Source organism: Triticum dicoccoides, chromosome 1A (assembly GCF_002162155.2).
Source record: "Triticum dicoccoides isolate Atlit2015 ecotype Zavitan chromosome 1A, WEW_v2.0, whole genome shotgun sequence".
Lineage (NCBI taxonomy): Eukaryota > Viridiplantae > Streptophyta > Magnoliopsida > Poales > Poaceae > Triticum > Triticum dicoccoides.
The window spans coordinates 562,028,609-562,052,882 of record NC_041380.1 but is presented as its reverse complement, the minus strand read 5'-3'; the positions used below and the strand labels follow the sequence as shown (position 1 = coordinate 562,052,882).

The 24,274-nt window shown below is 52.8% G+C and overlaps 1 protein-coding gene across 1 annotated transcript; it reads right to left on the bottom strand.

Annotated features, from left to right (window-relative positions):
• Positions 1 to 10,919: 10,919 nt before the first annotated feature.
• Positions 10,920 to 11,503, bottom strand: LOC119290363 (non-specific lipid-transfer protein 2-like). The gene has a single exon (XM_037569211.1). The coding sequence runs from the start codon at positions 11,419 to 11,421 to the stop codon at positions 11,131 to 11,133; it is 291 nt and encodes a 96-aa protein (XP_037425108.1). The 5' UTR covers positions 11,422 to 11,503; the 3' UTR covers positions 10,920 to 11,130.
• Positions 11,504 to 24,274: the final 12,771 nt, after the last annotated feature.

Below are 24,274 nucleotides of genomic sequence, written 5' to 3'. Positions count from 1 at the left end.
TTGACGCCGCATCGTTACCGCAGAACGTCTACTACCGTGTCATCGCCGTCCGTGAGGGGGGGCCACGCCCCGGAGACGCGTCCCGCCTCTTCGGACATGCCACCACACCACCCCGCATGTATGAGGGCCCGGTGCGACGGTCCGGTGGCATTGCTACCCCCAGTGCCCCCGTCCCGCCTAACCCTGTAGCGTTTGACCACGGAATCTAGCCCTTTGACTTTGGACGGAGGGGCTTTGACCAGTGGACCTCCCAACCCGGTTGTGTTAGGTCAGCCCATAGGAACACTTTGGAGCAACATCCGGGCCAGACCCACAGCAAGATCCCCTCCGTGTAGACCCCACGCGTCTGTTTCCCCCCTCCAGGTGCCGGCGGTGGCGCCGTCCGTGAGGGGGGCACACCCCGGACACGCGTGCCGGGCGTTTGCAACCGCCACAACACTTCCAGACTTGTGAGAGGCCGCCTACGCAAGATTTGGCGGCACGCTAGCCCCCGGAGGCCACCGGCCACAGCCGTAGACGCGCGAAGGGCAATCCGCGCAGAGGGAATTTTTTGGATACTTCTCCATCACCAAAATTTATGAAAAAATACCATCGTTCCTATAGCACATGTGCCCACGTTGTGCAAAAAAACTCATGATTTTATTGCGCTTCGAGTATTTAGTAATATTGACGCCGCATCGTTACCGCAGAACGTCTACTACCGTGTCATCGCCGTCCGTGAGGGGGGGGCACGCCCCGGAGACCCGTCCCGCCTCTTCGGACATGCCACCATACCACCCCGCATGTATGAGGGCCCGGTGCGATGCTCCGGTGGCATTGCTACCCCCCTAGTGCCCCCGTCCCGCCTTACCCTATAGCGTTTGACCACATGATCTAGCCCTTTGACTTTGCATGGACGAGCTTTGACTAGTGGACCTCCCAACCCGGTTGTGTTAGGTCAGCCCATAGGAACACTTTGGAGCAACATCCGGGCCAGACCCACAGCAAGATCCCCTCCGTGTAGACCCGACGCGTCCGTTTCCCCCCTCCAGGTGCCGGCGGCGGCGCCGTCTGTGAGGGGGCACACCCCGGACACGCGTGTCGGGCGTTTGCAACCGCCACAACACTTCCAGACTTGTGAGAGGCCGCCTAATCAAGATTTGGCGGCATGCTAGCCCCCGGAGGCCGCCGGCCACAGCCGTAGACGCGCGAAGGGCAATCCGCATAGAGGGAATTTTTCGGATACTTCTCCATCACCAAAAATTATGAAAAAATACCATCGTTCCTATAGCACATGTGCCCACGTCGTGCAAAAAAACTCATGATTTTATCGCGCTCCGAGTATTTAGTAATATTGACGTCGCATCGTTACCGCACAACGTCTATTACCGTGTCATCGCCGTCCGTGAGGGGGGGCCATGCCCCAGAGACGCGTCCCGCCTCTTCGGACATGCCACCACACCACCCCGCATGTATGAGGGCCCGGTGCGATGCTCCGGTGGCATTGCTACCCCCCAAGTGCCCCCTTCTCGCCTAACCCTGTAGCGTTTGACCACGGGATCTAGCCCTTTGACTTTGCACGGACGGGCTTTGACCAGTGGACCTCCCCAGCCGGTTGTGTTAGGTCAGCCCATTGGAACACTTTGGAGCAACATCCGGGCCAGACCCACAGCAAGATCCCCTCCGTGTAGACCCCACGCTTCCGTTTCCCCCCTCTAGGTGCCGGCGGCGGCGCCGTCCGTGAGGGGGGCACACCCCGGACACGCGTGCCGGGCGTTTGCAACCGCCACAACACTTCCAGACTTGTGAGAGGCCGCCTACGCAAGATTTGGCGGCACGCTAGCCCCCGGAGGCCGCCGGCCACAGCCGTAGACGCGCGAAGGGCAATCCGCGTAGAGGGAATTTTTCAGATACTTCTCCATCACCAAAAATTATGAAAAAATACCATCGTTCCTATAGCACATGTGCCCACGTCGTGCAAAAAAACTCATGATTTTATCGCGCTCCGAGTATTTAGTAATATTGACGCCGCACCGTTACCGCAGAACGTCTACTACCGTGTCATCGCCGTCCGTGAGGGGGGGCCACGCCCCGGAGACGCGTCCCGCCTCTTCGAACATGCCACCACACCACCCCGCATGTATGAGGGCCCGGTGCGACGCTCCGGTGGCATTGCTACCCCAGTGCCCCCGTCCCGCCTAACCCTGTAGCGTTTGACCACGGAATCTTGCCCTTTGACTTTGGACGGACGGGCTTTGACCAGTGGACCTCCCCACCCGGTTGTGTTATGTCAGCCCATAGGAACACTTTGGAGCACATCCGGGCCAGACCCACAGCAAGATGCCCTCCGTGTAGACCCCACGCGTCCGTTTCCCCCCTCCAGGTGCCGGCGGCGGCGCCGTCCGTGAGGGGGGCACACCCCGGACACGCGTACCGGGCGTTTGCAACCGCCACAACACTTCCAGACTTGTGAGAGGCCGCCTACGCAAGATTTGGCGGCACGCTAGCCCCCGGAGGCCGCCGGCCACAGCCGTAGACGCGCGAAGGGCAATCCGCGTAGAGGGAATTTTTCGGATACTTCTCCATCACCAAAATTTATGAAAAAATACCATCGTTCCTATAGCACATGTGCCCATGTCGTGCAAAAAAACTCATGATTTTATCGCGCTCCGAGTATTTAGTAATATTGACGCCGCATCGTTACCGCACAACGTCTATTACCGTGTCATCGCCGTCCGTGAGGGGGGGCCATGCCCCAGAGACGCGTCCCGCCTCTTCGGACATGCCACCACACCACCCCGCATGTATGAGGGCCCGATGCGATGCTCCGGTGGCATTGCTACCCCCCAAGTGCCCCCTTCTCGCCTAACCCTGTAGCGTTTGACCACATGATCTAGCCCTTTGACTTTGCATGGACGAGCTTTGACCAGTGGACCTCCCAACCCGGTTGTGTTAGGTCAGCCCATAGGAACACTTTGGAGCAACATCCGGGCCAGACCCACAGCAAGATCCCCTCCGTGTAGACCCAACGCGTCCGTTTCCCCCCTCCAGGTGCCGGCGGCGGCGCCGTCTGTGAGGGGGCACACCCCGGACACGCGTGTCGGGCGTTTGCAACCGCCACAACACTTCCAGACTTGTGAGAGGCCACCTACGCAAGATTTGGCGGCACGCTAGCCCCCGGAGGCCGCCGGCCACAGCCGTAGACGCGCGAAGGGCAATCCACGTAGAGGGAATTTTTCGGATACTTCTCCATCACCAAAAATTATGAAAAAATACCATCGTTCCTATAGCACATGTGCCCACGTCGTGCAAAAAAACTCATGATTTTATCGCGCTCTGAGTATTTAGTAATATTGACGCTGCATCGTTACCGCACAACGTCTATTACCGTGTCATCGCCGTCCGTGAGGGGGGGCCATGCCCCAGAGACGCGTCCCGCCTCTTCGGACATGCCACCACACCACCCCGCATGTATGAGGGCCCGGTGTGATGCTCCGGTGGCATTGCTACCCCCCAAGTGCCCCCTTCTCGCCTAACCCTGTAGCGTTTGACCACGGGATCTAGCCCTTTGACTTTGCACGGACGGGCTTTGACCAGTGGACCTCCCCACCCGGTTGTGTTAGGTCAGCCCATAGGAACACTTTGGAGCAACATCCGGGCCAGACCCACAGCAAGATCCCCTCCGTGTAGACCCCACGCTTCCGTTTCCCCCCTCTAGGTGCCGGCGGCGGCGCCGTCCGTGAGGGGGGCACACCCCGGACACGCGTGCCGGGCGTTTGCAACCGCCACAACACTTCCAGACTTGTGAGAGGCCGCCTACGCAAGATTTGGCGGCACGCTAGCCCCCGGAGGCCGCCGGCCACAGCCGTAGACACGCGAAGGGCAATCCGTGTAGAGGGAATTTTTCGGATACTTCTCCATCACCAAAAATTATGAAAAAATACCATCGTTCCTATAGCACATGTGCCCACGTCGTGCAAAAAAACTCATGATTTTATCGCGCTCCGAGTATTTAGTAATATTGACGCCGCATCGTTACCGCAGAACGTCTACTACCGTGTCATCGCCGTCCGTGAGGGGGGGCCACGCCCCGGAGACGCGTCCCGCCTCTTCGGACATGCCACCACACCACCCTGCATGTATGAGGGCCCGGTGCGATGCTCCGGTGGCATTGCTACCCCCTAGTGCCCCGGGATCTAGCCCTTTGACTTTGCACGGACGGGCTTTGACCAGTGGACCTCCCCACCCGGTTGTGTTAGGTCAGCCCATAGAAACACTTTGGAGCAACATCCGGGCCAGACCCACAGCAAGATCCCCTCCGTGTAGACCCCATGCGTCCGTTTCCCCCCTCAAGGTGCCGGCGGCGGCGCCGCCCGTGAGGGGGGCACACCCCGGACACGCGTGCCAGGCGTTTGCAACCGCCACAACACTTCCAGACTTGTGAGAGGCCGCCTACGCAAGATTTGGCGGCATGCTAGCCCCCGGAGGCCGCCTACGCAAGATTTGGCGGCATGCTAGCCCCCGGAGGCCGCCGGCCACAGTCGTAGACGCGCGAAGGGCAATCCGCGTAGAGGGAATTTTTCGGATACTTCTCCATCACCAAAAATTATGAAAATATACCATCGTTCCTATAGCACATGTGCCCACGTCGTGCAAAAGAACTCATGATTTTATCGCGCTCCGAGTATTTAGTAATATTGACGCCAAATCGTTACCGCACAACGTCTACTACCGTGTCATCGCCGTCTGTGAGGGGGGGCCACGCCGCGGAGACGCGTCCCGCCTCTTCGGACATGCCACCACACCACCCCGCATGTATGAGGGCCCGGTGCGATGCTCCAGTGGCATTGCTACCCCCTCCCAGTGCCCCCGTCTCGCCTAAGCCTGTAGCGTTTGACCACGGGATCTAGCCCTTTGACTTTGCACGGACGGGCTTTGACCAGTGGACCCCCCACCCGGTTGTGTTAGGTCAGCCCATAGGAACACTTTGGAGCAACATCCGGGCCAGACCCACAGCAAGATCCCCTCCGTGTAGACCCCATGCGTCCGTTTCCGCCCTCCAGGTGCCGGCGGCGGCGCCGTCCGTGAGGGAGTCACACCTCGGACACGCGTGCCGGGCGTTTGTAACCGCCACAACACTTTCAGACTTGTGAGAGGCCGCCTACGCAAGATTTGGCGGCATGCTAGCCCCCGGAGGCCGGCGGCCACAGCCGTAGACGCGCGAAGGGCAATCCGCGTAGAGGGAATTTTTCGGATACTTCTCCATCACCATAAAATATGAAAAAAATACCATCGTTCCTACAGCACATGTGCCCACGTCGTGCAAAAAAACTCATGATTTTATCGCGCTCCGAGTATTTAGTAATATTGGCGCCGCATCGTTACCGCAAAACGTCTACTACCGTGTCATCGCCGCCCGTGAGGGGGGGCCACGCCCCGGAGACGCGTCCCGCCTCTTTGGACAGGCCACCACACCACCCCGCATGTATGAGGGCCCGGTGCGACGCTCCGGTGGCATTGCTACCCCCAGTGCCCCCGTCCCGCCTAACCCTATAGCGTTTGACCACGGGATCTAGCACTTTGACTTTGCACGGACGGGCTTTGACCAGTGGACCTCCCCACCCGGTTGTGTTAGGTCAGCCCATAGGAACACTTTGGAGCAACATCCAGGCCAGACCCATAGCAAGATCCCCTCCGTGTAGACCCCACGCGTCCGTTTCCCCCCTCCAGGTGCCGGCAGCGGCGCCGTCCGTGAGGGGGGCACACCCCGGACACGCGTGCCGGGCGTTTGCAACCGCCACAACACTTTCAGACTTGTGAGAGGCCGCCTACGCAAGATTTGGCGGCATGCTAGCCTCCGGAGGCCGCCGGCCACAGCCGTAGACGCGCGAAGGGCAATCCGCGTAGAGGGAATTTTTTGGATCCTTCTCCATCACCAAAACTTATGAAAAAAATACCATCGTTCCTATAGCACATGTGCCCACGTCGTGCAAAAAAACTCATGATTTTATCGCGCTCCGAGTATTTAATAATATTGACGCCGCGTCGTTACCGCACAACGTCTACTACCGTGTCATCGCCGTCCATGAGGGGGGGCCACGCCCCGGAGACGCGTCCCGCCTCTTCGGACATGCCACCACACCATCCCGCATGTATGAGGGCCCGATGCGACGCTCCGGTGGCATTGCTACCCCAGTGGCCCCGTCCCGCCTAACCCTGTAGCGTTTGACCACGGGATCTAGCCCTTTGACTTTGCACGGACGGGCTTCGACCAGTGGACCTCCCCACCCGGTTGTGTTAACTCAGCCCATAGGAACACTTTGGAGCAACATCCGGGCCAGGCCCACAGCAAGATCCCCTCCGTGTAGACGCCACGCGTCCGTTTCCCCCCTCCAGGTGCCGGCGGCGGCGCCGTCCGTGAGGGCGGCACACCCCGGACACGCGTGTCGGGCGTTTGCAACCGCCACAACACTTCCAGACTTGTGAGAGGCCGCCTACGCAAGATTTGGCGGCATGTTAGCCACCGGAGGCCGCCGGCCACAGCCGTAGACGCGCGAAGGGCAATCCGCGTAGAGGAAATTTTTCGGATACTTCTCCATCACCATAAAATATGAAAAAATACCATCGTTCCTATAGCACATGTGCCCACGTCGTGCAAAAAAAACTCATGATTTTATCGCGCTCCGAGTATTTAGTAATATTGGCGCCGCATCGTTACCGCAAAACGTCTACTACCGTGTCATCGCCGCCCGTGAGGGGGGGCCACGCCCCGGAGACGCGTCCCGCCTCTTTGGACAGGCCACCACACCACCCCGCATGTATGAGGGCCCGGTGCGACGCTCCGGTGGCATTGCTACCCCCAGTGCCCCCGTCCCGCATAACCCTATAACGTTTGACCATGGGATCTAGCCCTTTGACTTTGCACGGACGGGCTTTGACCAGTGGACCTCCCCACCCGGTTGTGTTAGGTCATCCCATAGGAACACTTTGGAGCAACATCCGGGCCAGACCCATAGCAAGATCCCCTCCGGGTAGACCCCACGCGTCCGTTTCCCCCCTCCAGGTGCCGGCAGCGGCGCCGTCCGTGAGGGGGGCACACCCCGGACACGCATGCCGGGCGTTTGCAACCGCCACAACACTTCCAGACTTGTGAGAGGCCGCCTACGCAAGATTTGGCGGCATGCTAGCCTCCGGAGGCCGCCGGCCACAACCGTAGACGCGCGAAGGGCAATCCGCGTAGAGGGAATTTTTTGGATTCTTCTCCATCACCAAAAGTTATGAAAAAAATACCATCGTTCCTATAGCACATGTGCCCACGTCGTGCAAAAAAACTCATGATTTTATCGCGCTCCGAGTATTTAATAATATTGACGCCGCGTCGTTACCGCACAACGTCTACTACCGTGTCATCGCCGTCCATGAGGGGGGGCCACGCCCCGGAGACGCGTCCCGCCTCTTCGGACATGCCACCACACCACCCCGCATGTATGAGGGCCCGATGCGACGCTCCGGTGGCATTGCTACCCCAGTGGCCCCGTCCCGCCTAACCCTGTAGAGTTTGACCACGGGATCTAGCCCTTTGACTTTGCACGGACGGGCTTCGACCAGTGGACCTCACCACCCGGTTGTGTTAGCTCAGCCCATAGGAACACTTTGGAGCAACATCCGGGCCAGGCCCACAGCAAGATCCCCTCCGTGTAGACGCCACGCGTCCGTTTCCCCCCTCCAGGTGCCGGCGGCGGCGCCGTCCGTGAGGGGGGCACACCCCGGACACGCGTGCCGGGCGTTTGCAACCGCCACAACACTTCCAGACTTGTGAGAGGCCGCCTACGCAAGATTTGGCGGCATGCTAGCCACCGGAGGCCGCCGGCCACAGCCGTAGACGCGCGAAGGGCAATCCGCGTAGAGGAAATTTTTCGGATACTTCTCCATCACCGAAAATTATGAAAAAATACCATCGTTCCTATAGCACATGTTCCCACGTCGTGCAAAAAAACTCATGATTTTATCGCGCTCCGAGTATTTAGTAATATTGGCACCGCATCGTTACCGCGAAACGTCTACTACCGTGTCATCGCCGTCCGTGAGGGGGGGGCACGCCCCGGAGACGCGTCCCGCCTCTTTGGACATGCCACCACACCACCCCGCATGTATGAGGGCCCGGTGCGACGCTCCGGTGGCATTGCTATCCCCTAGTGCCCCCGCCCCGCCTAACCCTATAGCGTTTGACCATGGGATCTAGCCCTTTGACTTTGCACGGACGGGCTTTGACCAGTGGACCTCCCCACCCGGTTGTGTTAGTCAGCCCATAGGAACACTTTGGAGCAACATCCGGGCCAGACCCACAGCAAGATCCCCTCCGTGTAGACCCCACGCGTCCGTTTCCCCCCTCCAGGTCCCGGCGGCGGCGCCGTCCGTGAGGGGGGCACACCCCGGACACGCGTTCCGGGTGTTTGCAACCGCCACAACACTTCCAAACTTGTGAGAGGCCGCCTACGCAAGATTTGGTGGCATGCTAGCCTCCGGAGGCCGCCGGCCACAGCCGTAGACGCGCGAAGGGTAATCCGCGTAGAGGGAATTTTTCGGATACTTCTCCATCACCAAAAATTATGAAAAAATACCATCGTTCCTATAGCAAATGTGCCCACGTCGTGCAAAAAAACTCATGATTTTATCGCGCTCCGAGTATTTAGTAATATTGACGCCGCATCGTTACTGCACAACGTCTACTACCGTGTCATCGACGTCCGTGAGGGGGGGCCACTCCCCGGAGACGCGTCCCGCCTCTTTGGACATGCCACCGCACCATCCCGCATGTATGAGGGCCCGGTGCGATGCTCCGGTGGCATTGCAACCCCCCCAGTGCCCCCGTCCCGCCTAACCCTGTAGCGTTTGACCACTGGATCTAGCCCTTTGACTTTGCACGGACGGGCTTTGACCAGTGGACCTCCCCACCCGGTTGTGTTAGCTCAGCCCATAGGAACACTTTGGAGCAACATCCGGGCCAGGCCCACAGCAAGATCCCCTCCGTGTAGACCCCATGCGTCCGTTTCCCCCCTCCAGGTGCCGGCGGCGGCGCCGTCCGTGAGGGGAGCACACCCCGGACACGCGTGCCGGGTGTTTGCAACCGCCACAACACTTCCAAACTGGTGAGAGGCCGCCTACGCAAGATTTGGCGGCATGCTAGCCCCCGGAGGCCGCCGGCCACAGCCATAGACGTGCGAAGGGCAATCCGCGTAGAGGGAATTTTTCGGATACTTCTCCATCACCAAAAATTATGAAAAAATACCATCATTCCTATAGCACATGTGCCCACGTCGTGCAAAAAACTCATGATTTTATCGCGCTCCGAGTATTTAGTAATATTGACGCCGCATCGTTACCGCACAACATCTACTACCGTGTCATCGCCGTCCGTGAGGGGGGGCCACTCCCCGGAGACGCGTCCCGCCTCTTCGGACATGCCACCACACCACCCCGCATGTATGAGGGCCCGGTGCGACGCTGCGGTGGCATTGCTACCCCCAGTGCCTCCGTCCCGCCTAATCCTGTAGCGTTTGACCACATGATCTAGCCCTTTGACTTTGCACGGACGGGCTTTGACCAGTGGACCTCCCCACCCGGTTGTGTTAGGTCAGCCCATAGGAACACTTTGGAGCAACATCCGGGCCAGACCCACAACAAGATCCCCTCCGTGTAGACCCCACGCGTCCGTTTCCCCCCTCCAGGTGCCGGCGGCAGCGCCGTCCGTGAGGGGGGCACACCCCGTACACTGTGGCCAAACCCCGGAGCCCCAAGACGGGCGTCTACGCATGCATGAACACTTTCACATAATGATCGGGACCCGTGCGATATTTTAGTGACATAGCTACACCCCCCACCAACCAGAATTCCTTCCGTGTCGACCATTTCCCCCCTCCATGACACGGCGATAGCGACGCTCGTAGCGGGGGGCAATCGAAATACCATCGGGTATGTTTTTTTAGATAAGGCATAATTATCTTATGCAAAAACAAAAACTAAAATAAAGTAAAAATAACAAAACAAAGTAAAAATAAAAAAATAAAGTAAAATACACGTATGCCGACGGCAAGGCCGTCGGCATATCTGTGCACACACGGAGGTTGTCCCACGGATCGATGACGTGGCGTGGCACACGGATCGATGACGTGGCAAAGGGGCCTATGCCGACGGCTGTGCTGTAGGCATACCTCTGCCATAGATAACCAAAGTAAAAATAATAAAATTAAGTAAAATAAACGTATGCCGACGGCAAGGCCGTCGGCATATCTGTGCACACACGGAGGTTGTCCCACGGATCGATGACGTGGCGTGGCAGACGGATCGATGACGTGGCAGAGGGGCCTATGCCGACGGCATACCTCTGCCACAGATATGCCGACGGCCGCCGTTACCTCCCGTCGGCGTAGGATCAACACCGTCAAATGGTCAGCGCTGACCGGGCAGGTGGGCCCGGGATATGCCGACGGCTGATCCTATGCCGACGGGCCGCGTAGGCGTACCTCGGGCGGTCCCGTCGGCATAGATGGATGTATGCCGATGGCTTTTCTACGCCTACGGCCTATCCTTGGCCGTCGGCATAGGTCCATAGATGCCGACGGGGGCCGTCGGCATAGATTTGGCCGTCGGCAACCCCAGTTTTTCTGGTAGTGATCCTCCTAGGTCATGAATTTATCTTTTTTTTGTACATGCCGCATTTCAACATTTTGATCCTAAAATTTTACACACATACACATAACATCCTTGTTTACTTCCACAAATTTTTCAGATTTTTTTAAAACCGAAAATTTTGAATCTTTATTTTTATTTTAAAAAAAGGCCTCCATGGAGGCCGAGAGCCAAACGTCCATTCTCGGAATGGAGGGAGTAGTTTATTGATGACTACCACGAAGGCCACATGAAAATATGCACGCGAGGAAGAACATGCAAATTGCATATAGCTGGAAACATCGTCATTATTGCGTAAATTCAGATACACATCGGTCCACGTACATCGTCAGGGTAGCTAGACAGTGTTGGGAAACAAGCAAACACTGACACATCAACACACATGAAACATGCAGCGAGAGGCCAGAGAGGAGCGCGTGCGCGCTGGGCGCTCTCGTGTGGATCGATCATATATGCGTCGATCTAGCATGATGGCACGGGCACCTTGCAGGCGGCCATGACCTTCTTGCCGTTGGGGGAGTCGACGTACTGCTTCAGGTTGGGGTCGCGCGCGTACTGGCACATGCACGGCTGCTGCTCCTTCATCTTGCTGCAGCACGACGCCGTGGGCGCCGCGCTCCCGATGATGGCCCCCGCGCACGGGGTCAGCTGCAGCGCGTTGCAGGTCGCCGCCTCCGCGCCCGCCGGCGCCACCATCAGCACCACCGCCGAGAAGGCCAGGAGCGCCACCACCACCTGCCCCAAGTACTTCATGGCGTCTTTCTGAAACAACAGATTGATCGACTAGTAGTGAGCTAGTGGCTTCTGCAAGTATGGCTTCAGATGGATGTGAGCGTTTGTGGTGAGATGGGTGGTATTTATAGGCTCTCGATTGAGAGAGTGAGGCAGTGTTGCTGGGATGGTGATGATGGTGAGCTGAGCACAAGTTTAGACGTGGCTAGCTAGTGCGGTACAGGCGTGCAACGCATATTGGCTGAATTCATATATGTGCCTTCTTGTCAGAAGCACATAGCGTTCATGGAAGACAAGATGATGAGCAGAAATGGTCCACGCACTGCACCACTACGCCACTCGATGCAAAACTGAAAGGGGATAATATATACTGGCCGGTTTTAGTCGCGCTGAAAGCAACTCCAACTAGCATAACAATGCCGCGCGCACTAGCTCTGTGCAGCACCGCAAGTGTCGAAAAATGCAGGTTAGGTGGAGGTTTGTTAACTAAGCTGCTTAAAAGCACCACGAAAAGGTTCAGTTGCTTTGATGCTAGTTAGTCCGGTTGCTTCGCAAAGCCAAGGGAACATAAAACATCTGGGGTAATAATAAAGAGCTAAATGTAACAGTTAGAAATGTAAGTGATTGGTTCAGGCCTGCATGTCTCGCTCGGTGTATGTTCAGGACACTGGATCCGATCTAGCACACACATTTGCCTCTCACACTAATAGCTTCCATTTGCAGTATTATGCCACATTTAAGAGTAAAAAGTATCTGGACAACGCATATTGTTCTTTCTCAGAAAAAATATATAGACGTGCCACAAACGCTACAGAATGGTGGCAACCCCCACTAAAAAAAGGATGGTGGCAATGACACTTTCCCAGGTCATCTTATTCAGCTAACCGCGTCACACTCACACAACGTTGTACTGTTTGCTAATTACAGTATGTTCCATGGCCCCTAAATCCTAATGAACGATCTGTCATTCGGCCATCTTCCTTGTGTGGTTGCAAGGATGGACCTGTTGCAGCCTTCTTCCATCAATTGTGTGACGCCCCGAGACCGATGTGCCAGGTGTCTTCCAGCTATTCGTCATCGTTGCCATGTCTTTCGCTTGCGTGTTGCATCTTGTCATGTCATCATGTGCATTGCATCATCATGTTTTCAAAACTTGCATTCGTTCGGGTTCTCCGAGTTCTCTCCGTTGTCCGTTCTGAGCCCAGACACATTTGCACGCGCCCGCGGCATGTCTGAAATAGTATTTTATAAGTGGCCGGGAAATGTTCTCGGAATGGGATGAGAGTTGACGTGTGGTCTTATTATAGTGTATATAGACCGCCTGTCAAGTTTCATCGCATTTGGAGTTCGTTTGACGCCCCAACGGATAACTATAGCGGCAGTATAGCCGGTCTAACGTCGGACGTTTTCGGTCTCCGGAAACAGTCGCCGGGCCTCCCCCTCTTCTCTCCTCTCAGCTCGAGACCGTCTACACAACCCACCTAGTCCATCCTCCTTCCCCTCTTCGCTTCCGGAGTTGTCCGATGCGACCACACGGTCTGAAACCCTCTCTGCACAGTGCATCGAACCCCTCACGTGCGCGTCCGAAGTTGTCCCGGACCCGACCCGGGCTGTCGCCACCGTTGTGTCCGGATCATCCCCAAACGTCTACAAAACGTCGCCGTTTTCTTATTTGGACTTCCTAGCTATTTTATTTGCGATCGTTCGATTGCGATCGGAGGGACGATATACCCCTAAGTCTAACCCACCTACCTGCTATATAACCAGACCAAACCCTAAAATCTAGGGAGATGTCCCATCCATTCCATCACCGCGCCACCACTCCATCCGGTCTCTCCTTCCACCTCGGGATCTTCCCAGATCCAAATCCATCCCCTCCTCGATTTCACACCAGTCATCCAAATCCAGCCAATTCCATCGATCCATCCATCCACCGCTCCACCACCTCACCTCGACGACCGGCGCCGCTGCCGATGACCACCTCCAGGAGTTCCAGCGCCATGGCCATCCCGAGCTCGGCCCGCGTGCCCCGAGGGAACGCACAAGGCTGTCCTCCTCGTCCCCGCACCTCTGCTTCGCCATGGATTGGCCTCATCGTCGCCCTCGTCCGAGAGCACCCGAGGCTCCTGCCTCCTCCTCGTCACCCGCGCCTACAGCTCCTCGCCGGAGCAGGCAACCGGACTGCGTCACCAGGCCATGCCCTCCTTCTCCTCCTTCCCCGCTGCTCTCTCTCTCTGAATCGCTCTCCCCGTCCCGTTGTTCCTCGCAGGGAGCCATGGCCGCCGGCCACCGAAGCAGCAGCAGTCCCGAGCGTCGCCCGACCTTGCTTCCACCTTGTTTTCTCACCGGAGCAAGCCCCACCACACCGTCCGCCGGCGCCCTGACCTCCTCATCGCCCGAGCGCCTATAGAGAACCCCGCAGGTTCCCGTCGCCATGGACGACCTCCTCGTCGCCCGTCCGTCGCCTGAGGCTCCGCAGCCGCGCCAAGTTCCTCGCTGTCGTCCTCGCCCTGCTGACCTCGCCGGAGACCTCCTGCGCCCGCCTGAGTTCTTCGCGCGCCAAGTTCGCCATCATCGCTCCCGCCGCCGGCGTCCTCTGCTTCCAGGACGAGCAGAGCAGCTCGCCCGACCCCTCGCCCGTTGACCGATCGAGCTAGGCTCCCAGATCCAGCAAGCCCAGCGCTGCCGCACCAAGCCCAGCCTGCCAGCTTCCTCCTCCACCCACCGGGCCAAAGCCCATGGGTGAGAAGCCCCAGCGCCTCATGTTTTTTCCCTTTCCCCCGCTGTTGGGCTAGCAGATTCGACCTGTATATGTTCTTTTTCCTGGTTCTGTGATTTGTCCAATTATCCAGAGATTTACTGTTTTACAGATTGGACCCTATACTTCATGCATATAATAACTCTCAGACCATGCATCATATGTAAAACCTTTATATATGAAAAATGCTTAGAATTATGTGTAGGTTAATTATATGCCATTTCCATCCATGTTTAAAATGCTTAAAATGATGTTTGCTTTAGTTTGCTCCTATGCCATGCTAAAATGCTTTAATTCATAACTAAATAACCGTAACTCGGGTTTTAATAAACTTTATATGTAAATGGGGTAGAATTTTGCCTAGCTTAACATGGTGGCATAATCTTGCATGTTTAACAACTCTAAAATATGGCTTAGGGAAGAACGGTACCAAATCTATAATATGCTCATGGGGTTTTACCGGAATTGTTGTTCCTTACTTCCGGCCTCATTTAAACTTGACTAGATAGGTAGTTTTACTTTGCTTCACCCTCTTGCCATGTTTAACAACATTTAAATTTGTTGAGTACCTAACCGAGAGTGAACTAAATAATTGATGTGGTGTTCCGTCAATATGCAACTCGTTGCATATTGAGCTCCACTTAAGTTGTAGGATTGCTTGTGCATTTTGCCATGCCATGCCTCTTTAAACCGGACATGCATCATACTTGTTGTGCATCATGCCATGATCGTGTGAGAGTTGTTTACTATGTTGTGTGCTTCTTTCCAGTGTTGCTTCTTCGGATTGGTTCCGATAACGTCGCGTTTGTGAGGACCCGTTCGTCTACGTCCGTTTGTCTTCTTCATGGACTCGTTCTTCTTTGTTGCGGGATTTCCGGCAAGATGACCATACCCTCGAAATCACTTCTATCTTTGCTTGCTGGTTGCTCGCTCTTTTGCTATGCCTATGCTGCGATACCTACCACTTGCTTATCATGCCTCCCGTATTATTGAACCAAGCCTCTAACCCACCTTGTCCTAGCAAACCATTGTTTGGCTATGTTACTGCTTTGCTCAGCCCCTCTTATAGCGTTGTTAGTTGCAGGTGAAGATTGAAGTTTGTTCCTTGTTGGAACATGGAGATGTTGTTCCTTGTTGGAACATGTTTACTTGTTGGGATAACATAATATATCTTATTTAATTAATGCATCTATATACTTGGTAATGGGTGGAAGGCTTGGACTTATGCCAGCTGTTTTGTTCCACTCTTGCCGCCCTAGTTTCGTCATATCGGTGTTATGTTCCCGGATTTTGCGTTCCTTACGCGGTTGGGTAATAATGGGAACCCCTTGACAGTTCGCCTTGAGTAAAACTCTTCCAGCAATGCCCAACATTGGTTTTACCATTCGCCACCTAGCCTTTTCTTTCCCTTGGGTTCTGCAGACTCAAGGGTCATCATTATTTTAACCCCCCCGGTCCAATGCTCCTCTGAGTGTTGGTCCAACCTGTCAGCTGCCGGTGGCCACCAGGGGCAACTCTGGGCTGGCCTACCCGTACCTTGGACAATCTGACTGTGCCCTGAGAACGAGATATGTGTAGCTCCTATCGCGATTTATCGGCACATTCGGGCGGTGTTGCTGGATTTGTTTTAACTTGTCGAAGTGTCTTGTAGAACCGGGATGCCGAGTCTGATCGGAATGTCTCGGGAGAAGGTATATTCTTTGTTGACCGTGAGAGCTTGTCATGGGCTAAGTTGGGACTCCCCTGCAGGGTTATGAATTTTTGAAAGCCGTGCCCGCGGTTATGGGCAGATGGGAATTATTTAATGTCCGGTTGTAGAAAACCTGAAGTTGACCTTAATTAAAATGCATCAACCGCGCGTGTAACCGTGATGGTCTCTTTCTGGCAGAGTCCGGGAAGTGAACACGGTGTTGGAGTTATGCTTGACGTGGGTTGTTCTAGGATCACTTCTTGATCATAGATTCTCGACCGTGCTTTGCCTTCTCTTCTCGCTCTCTTTTGCGTATGTTAGCCACCATATATGCTAGTCGCTTGCTGCAGCTCCACCTCATACCTTTTACCTTACCCATAAGCTTAAATAGTCTTGATCACGGGGGTGTGAGATTGCTGAGTCCCCGTGACTCACAGATACTTCCAAACCAGCTTGCAGGTGTCGTTGAACCGTGCAGATGACGCAACCAAGCTCAAGGTGGAGCTCGATGAAGACTTTGTTCGTTGTGTTGTTTTCCGTTTCCAGTTGATCAGTAGTGGAGCCCAGTCGGGACGATCGGGGATCTATGTAGCATTTGGGGTAGTCTTCTTTTATTTTAATTCCGTAGTCGGGCCTTGATTGTATTTGGATGATGTAATGCTTTATTCATGTATTTGTGTGAAGTGGCGATTGTAAGCCAGCTATGTATCCTTTCCCCTTTAATTATATTACATGGGTTGTGTGAAGATTACCTCATTTGCGACATTGCTTTAAATGCGGTTATGCCTCTAAGTCATGCTTCAACAGATGGGAGATATAGCCGCATCGAGGGCGTAACAAGTTGGTATTAGAGCCTTCCCCGACCTTAGGAGCCCCCACTGCTTGATCATTTTTAGCAGCCGTTGTTGAGTCTAGAAAAAAATGTTTTGAGTCTTTTAGGAATTATATATCGGAGAGTTTTGGAATTCTTTTTACTCCCCAGTCCCCTCATCGCTCTGGTAAGGCATCCTGACATAGTGTTTTGACTCTTCTCTTCTCAAATTTCGCTAATTTTTTTTAGGATCACGCGAGTATCTTGGAATCGTTCCGATCGATTTGTGACGAGAACATTGTTCTTGGTGCCTCCTGTCTTTAGGGGTTGTGGCAGTGTCCCGGGGAGTTGAGCTCCGAGGTGTTGTCGTCACAATTTTATCGTTGCAGTTCTGGAATACCTGAGATTAGTTTCGCCGATATCGAAAATCACTTTTATGCAGTTGTTGGTGAGATAACCTCGACGCCACCCAGTACTGGGGCGGGAGTTCGGGAGTATTGCCATAACTCGTATAACGGATGCTTTTCGAAGGTTGAGGTAGATGATTTCCGAAGGTTTCTTGGTTATGTGTTGAAGGATGGATACAACTGGATGTAGGATTTGCTAGTTTTGGGTGAGATATTATGCTTCCCCTGTATCCCCAACACCTGATTGCATAACCGGAAAATTTCGGGAGTTTATAAGTGGGAATTCAAGTAGCTCTTAGGATATCTTTCCGACAGATGTATGATATGAAATTGGGGTTCGACGTCTAGTGGTCCGCCTATCCACGGTTGGTTTTACAGTGGTCTCGTTGTGTCTTAAAGAGTCCTTGGCTATGCCGACTCGGGGACGCTTCGTATGTCATGTGCACTGCCTTGTACATGATGGTGCTGTACGGTCGAGCCCGTGTAGGCCCCACCACAAAAACTTCGGACGAAATCTCTATCATATGTTTGTTCTGGCTTATTTTGCAAGCCAATCCTTTGTTTTTGTTTTGAGTTGTGGTATTCGAGTTGCTTCGGAGTCAAATGTTGATTCCATACCTTCTCTAAACGGTGTCCTCATACTCCGATGTGAATACCAATCCTTCTTAATCATCAAGATTTTTTTGTCAATCCTTTTCAACCGGTGTGTCTCTCTTCAAGTGGATCCGATCACGTCAACATCCGCAAGATCAATTATCAGTTCTTCTCAACGGTGTTTATTTCATTCGTTCCAAGCTTCCTTTGTTTTCCCACCCACCCACCCTTTTTCTTCAAGGACTTGGATTTCTTAATAAAGTATCCATTTTATTCATGTGAAGACTCTTCATTTTTGTCTTTGAATGTTCTTATCCGGTTATTCTCTTGAAGATCCTAACGGAGCTTCAAGTTCATCATTCGTCATTCTTTTCTTCTCCGGTGGATTCAATTCAAGCTTTGTTGATCATATTTCTTTCCTCATTTTAAATGTTGTCTCATGCCGGTGCACCTCTTAATCATCCACTTCTCACTATTCAATTGATCCGGAGTGCTGAAGATATCTCTGAAGGCTCGTCTTTTCATTCAAGATCCGTTCAAACATATCTTCGAGGACGTTCTCTCATTCAAGACTTTTTATTCAACCGGTGCAATCTCTCCTTCAAATCGTTCTACGGTGTATCTTTTGAGTGGGCCCTAACCCACAGGTCTTTTCCCAGGATCTTACCTGACTCTTCTAATTTTCCCGGAGCTATCCTAAATTCTTTTCGATGTTTGGCGTTAGGATGATTCATCATCAGTCAAGTGCCTTTCTCTAAGATCGTTTTCAAATTCTTTTCATTGTTGGCTCTACCTCTTCGCTTTTCATTCTCCCGGAGTATCTCAACAATTCTTGGTGGTGTTTCTCCTTGTCATTCTCGGATTTTGAAGACCGAAGAAGAGTTTTTCCTCCATATCTTATCTATTCTCTCAAAGATTCATGGTTCTAGAGTGATGCCATCCTCTCATAATTGTTTTGATCGTGAGAATTCTTTTCACCCATCCGGAGCAATTCAAGATTTTGTTCAGTTTGATCATCCAGAGCCCATCACCTCAGGAGTACTCATTCTCAGCTTTCAGCTCTCATTCTCCAAATCATACCGGTGCTTAAATCAAGGATTCTCTAATCAGCTCGTAATCTCGTCGTTCTCATGGATCTAAATTCTCTCAAGCATCTTCGTGTATTTGCTAATCCTTCTTGGTGTTCTTCATGTTTTATTCGTTCTTTTTCAATTCTTACGGTGGTTCGTTCAAGAGTCTTCTTCCTTCGTGTATCATATCTATCCATTCGTGCTCTTCAAATTCTACCGGTGGATCGTTGAAGACTTTCTCAAGTTTGTGCCATATCTCTCTAAAACCTTCCAGCGGGAATAAGTTGTTTGCAATCCGTTGCTTGTCATCAACTTAAATTGAGGAAGGATACGCATAACATAATTCTTATTCTTGTTTCATTCTAGTGATCTAATTTCCTACTTTCCGGCGTGGTTAATCATATCACATTCTCGGTTTGAGATGCTTTATCTTTCTTTTCCGGAGTTCCAAGCTCTCGCATTTATATCATCACGGAGCACCTAAAGCATTACAAGGTTTCACCTTGTGTTTTCTACTTCCCTTTTCTTCTCGCTATCCTTTTGTTACCGGAGTTCTTCACGGAGGTTCTACATGATGGTCCATCTATGATTTAATTCATTCTCGAAGTGTTCATCGAGATTCTTTTCTAAGGACCTTAAGTTTCTTCATCTTGCTATCCGGAGTGCAATTCTTTCTTCCGTATCATTGGAGGTGGTATTATGTCATTCTTGATAACTTGAGTTCATGTTTCATGATTCACATGCTGTTAAGGATGAGATATTTTAAATCCATCATCTCGTCATTGGAGTTACCTTGGCTTATATTTCACCTAAAGCCTTCCCTAAGGATTGTTGTTATATGGTGCTCATAAATGACCCAAGTTCTTCATGTATCCTTCCGGTGATAAGTTTCTCGTCTCCTTGTTCATTCCAATCCAATACTTTTTCCGTGAGTGGCAGGTTGTCACCTCATAATTTGAGATGTATTCCATAAGACCATATCAAGCTTATTATTTTCGTTGTTGGTTTTCCAACAACTCCGTTCTAGCTGTTGTTGTAAGCGTGCTCCCTCGAGATCGTGTTTCCCTTCGTTCACTCCATTCCAATCTTACTTTTGTTCCGGAGGCATTGTGATGTTGCTCTCTTCGCCCCTTCTTCTTATTTTGTCAGGACCTTATTCTTTTCATGCTTATCCATTTAACCGCAGTGTGGTGCCATTTTGCTCAAGTTCTTCAGTTATCAAGCCGTGCATATCTTGCCAATCGGAGTGCTGCCCGAATTTGTTCTTTCTCGTTACTCTTCTCAAACTGAGTGCTTTCAACTTTGTTCATCTCCGTTGTATTTTTTTTTCTATGGCTTAACCTTTTCAAGGTTCTTTGGTCTCACTCGTTTGTCAAAGAGGCAACTTAGTTTTACCTCTTCTCTTGCTCTTCCGTTTTTCCCTCCGGTGCCATTCTAGATCTCGGGACGAGATCCTCTCGTAGTGGTGGAGTGTTGTGACGCCCCGAGACCGGTGTGCCAGGTGTCTTCCAGCTATTCGCCGTCGTTGCCATGTCTTTCGCTTGCGTGTTGCATCTTATCATGTCATCATGTGCATTGCATCATCATGTTTTCAAAACTTGCATTCGTTCGGGTTCTCCGAGTTCTCTCCGTTGTCCGTTCTGAGCCCAGACACACTTGCACATGCCCGCGGCATGTCTGAAATAGTATTTTATAAGTGGCCGGGAAATGTTCTCGGAATGGGATGAGAGTTGACGTGTGGTCTTATTATAGTGTAGATAGACCGCCTGTCAAGTTTCATCGCATTTGGAGTTCGTTTGACGCCCCAACGGATAACTATGGCAGCAGTATAGCCGGTCTAACGTCGGACGTTTTCGGTCTCTGGAAACAGTCGCCGGGCCTCCCCCTCTTCTCTCCTCTCAGCTCGAGACTGTCTACATAGCCCACCTAGTCCATCCTCCTTCCCCTCTTCGCTTCCGGAGTTGTCCGATGCGACCGCACGGTCTGAAACCCTCTCTGCACAGTGCATCGAACCCCTCACGTGCGCGTCCGAAGTTGTCCCGGACCCGACCCGGGCTGTCGCCACCGTTGTGTCCGGATCATCCCCAAACGTCTACAAAACGTCACCGTTTTCTTATTTGGACTTCCTAGCTATTTTATTTGCGATCGTTCGATTGCGATCGGAGGGACGATATACCTCTAAGTCTAACCCACCTACCTGCTATATAACCAGACCAAACCCTAAAATCTAGGGAGATGTCCCATCCATTCCATCACCGCGCCGCCACTCCATCCGGTCTCTCCTTCCACCTCGGGATCTTCCCAGATCCAAATCCATCCCCTCCTTGATTTCACACCAGTCATCCAAATCCAGCCAATTCCATCGATCCATCCATCCACCGCTCCACCACCTCACCTCGACGACCGGCGCCGCTGCCAATGACCACCTCCAGGAGTTCCAGCGCCATGGCCATCCCGAGCTCGGCCCGCGTGCCCCGAGGGAACGCACAAGGCTGTCCTCCTCGTCCCCGCACCTCTGCTTCGCCATGGATTGGCCTCATCGTCGCCCTCGTCCGAGAGCACCCGAGGCTCCTGCCTCCTCCTTGTCGCCCGCGCCTACAGCTCCTCGCCGGAGCAGGCAACCGGACTGCGTCACCAGGCCATGCCCTCCTTCTCCTCCTTCCTCGCTGCTCTCTCTCTCTCTCTGAATCGCTCTCCCCGTCCCGTTGTTCCACGCAGGGAGCCATGGCCGCCGGCCACCGAAGCAGTAGCAGTCCCGAGCGCCGCCCGACCCTGCTTCCACCTCGTTTTCTCACCGGAGCAAGCCCCACCACACCGTCCGCCGGCGCCCTGACCTCCTCATCGCCCGAGAGCCTACATAGAACCCCACAGGTTCCCGTCGCCATGAACGACCTCCTCGTCGCCCGTCCATCGCCTGAGGCTCCGCAGCCGCGCCAAGTTCCTCGATGTCGTCCTCACCCTGCTGACCTTGCCGGAGACCTCCTGCGCCCGCCTGAGTTCTTCGCGCGCCAAGTTCGCCGTCATCGCTCCCGCCGCTGGCGTCCTCTGCTTCCAGGACGAGCAGAGCAGCTCGCCCGACCCCTCGCCCGTTGACCGATCGAGCTAGGCTCCCAGATCCAGCAAGCCCAGCGCTGCCGCACCAAGCCCAGCCTGCCAGCTTCCTCCTCCACCCACCGGGCCAAAGCCCATGGGTGAGAAGCCCCAGCGCCTCATGTTGTTTTTTTCCTTTCCCCCGCTGTTGGGCTGGCAGATTCGACCCGTATATGTTCTTTTTCCTGGTTTTGTGATTTGTCCAATTATCCAGAGATTTACTGTTTTATAGATTGGACCCTATACTTCATGCATATAATAACTCTCATACCATGCATCATATGTAAAACCTTTATATATGAAAAATGCTTAGAATTATGTGTAGGTTAATTATATGCCATTTCCATCCATGTTTAAAATGCTTAAAATGATGTTTGCTTTAGTTTGCTCCTATGCCATGCTAAAATGCTTTAATTCATAACTAAATAACCGTAACTCGGGTTTTGATAAACTTTATATGTAAATGGGGTAGAATTTTTCCTAGTTTAACATGGTGGCATCATCTTGCATGTTTAACAACTCTAAAATATGGCTCAGGGAAGAACAATACCAAATCTATAATATGCTCATGGGGTTTTACCGGAATTGTTGTTCGTTACTTCCGGCCTCATTTAAACTTGACTAGATAGGTAGTTTTACTTTGCTTCACCCTCTTGCCATGTTTAACAACATTTAAATTTCTTGAGTACCTAACCGAGAGTGAACCAAATAATTGATGTGGAGTTCCGTCAATATGCAACTCGTTGCATATTGAGCTCCACTTAAGTTGTAGGATTGCTTGTGCATTTTGCCATGCCATGCCTCTTTAAACCGGACATGCATCATACTTGTTGTGCATCATGCCATGATCGTGTGATAGTTGTTTACTATGTTGTGTGCTTCTTTCCGGTGTTGCTTCTTCGGGTTGGTTCCGATAACGTCGCGTTTGTGAGGACCCGTTCGTCTACATCCGTTTGTCTTCTTCATGGACTCGTTCTTCTTTGTTGCGGGATTTCCGGCAAGATGACCATACCCTCGAAATCACTTCTATCTTTGCTTGCTGGTTGCTCGCTCTTTTGCTATGCCTATGCTGCGATACCTACCACTTGCTTATCATGCCTCCCATATTATTGAACCAAGCCTCTAACCCACCTTGTCCTAGAAAACCATTGTTTGGCTATGTTACCGCTTTGCTCAGCCCCTCTTATAGCGTTGTTAGTTGCAGGTGAAGATTGAAGTTTGTTCCTTGTTGGAACATGGAGATGTTGTTCCTTGTTGGAACATGTTTACTTGTTGGGATAACACAATATATCTTATTTAATTAATGCATCTATATACTTGGTAAAAGGTGGAAGGCTTGGACTTATGCCTGTGTGTTTTGTTCCACTCTTGCCGCCCTAGTTTCCGTCATATCGGTGTTATGTTCCCGGATTTTGCATTCCTTATGCGGTTGGGTAATAATGGGAACCCTTGACAGTTCGCCTTGAGTAAAACTCTTCCAGCAATGCCCAATATTGGTTTTACCATTCGCCCCCTAGCCTTTTCTTTCCCTTGGATTCTACAGACTCAAGGGTCATCATTATTTTAACCCCCCCGGGCCAGTGCTCCTCTGAGTGTTGGTCCAACCTGTTAGCTGCCGGTGGCCACCAGGGGCAACTCTGGGCTGGCCTACCCGTACCTTGGACAATCTGACTGTGCCCTGAGAACGAGATATGTGCAGCTCCTATCGCGATTTATCGGCACATTCGGGCGGTGTTGCTGGATTTGTTTTAACTTATCGAAGTGTCTTGTAGAACCGGGATGCCGAGTCTGATCGGAATGTCTCGGGAGAAGGTATATCCTTCATTGACCGTGAGAGCTTGTCATGGGCTAAGTTGGGACTCCCCTGCAGGGTTATGAACTTTCGAAAGCCGTGCCCGCGGTTATGGGCAGATGGGAATTTGTTAATGTTCGGTTGTAGAAAACCTGAAGTTGACCTTAATTAAAATGCATCAACCGCGTGTGTAACTGTGATGGTCTCTTTCCGGAGGAGTCCGGGAAGTGAATACGGTGTTGGAGTTATGCTTGACGTAGGTTGTTCTAGGATCACTTCTTGATCATAGATTCTCAACTCTGCTTTGTCTTCTCCTCTCGCTCTCTTTTGCGTATGTTAGCCACCATATATGCTAGTCGCTTGCTGCAGCTCCACCTCATACCTTTTACCTTACCCATAAGCTTAAATAGTCTTGATCGCGAGGGTGGGAGATTGCTGAGTCCCCGTGACTCACAGATACTTCCAAACCAGCTTGCAGGTGCCGTTGAACCGTGCAGATGACGCAACCAAGCTCATGGAGGAGCTCGATGAAGACTTTGTTCGTTGTGTTGTTTTCCGTTTCCAGTTGATCAGTAGTGGAGCCCAGTCGGGACGATCGGGGATCTATGTAGCATTTGGGGTAGTCTTCTTTTATTTTGGTTCCGTAGTCGGGCCTTGATTGT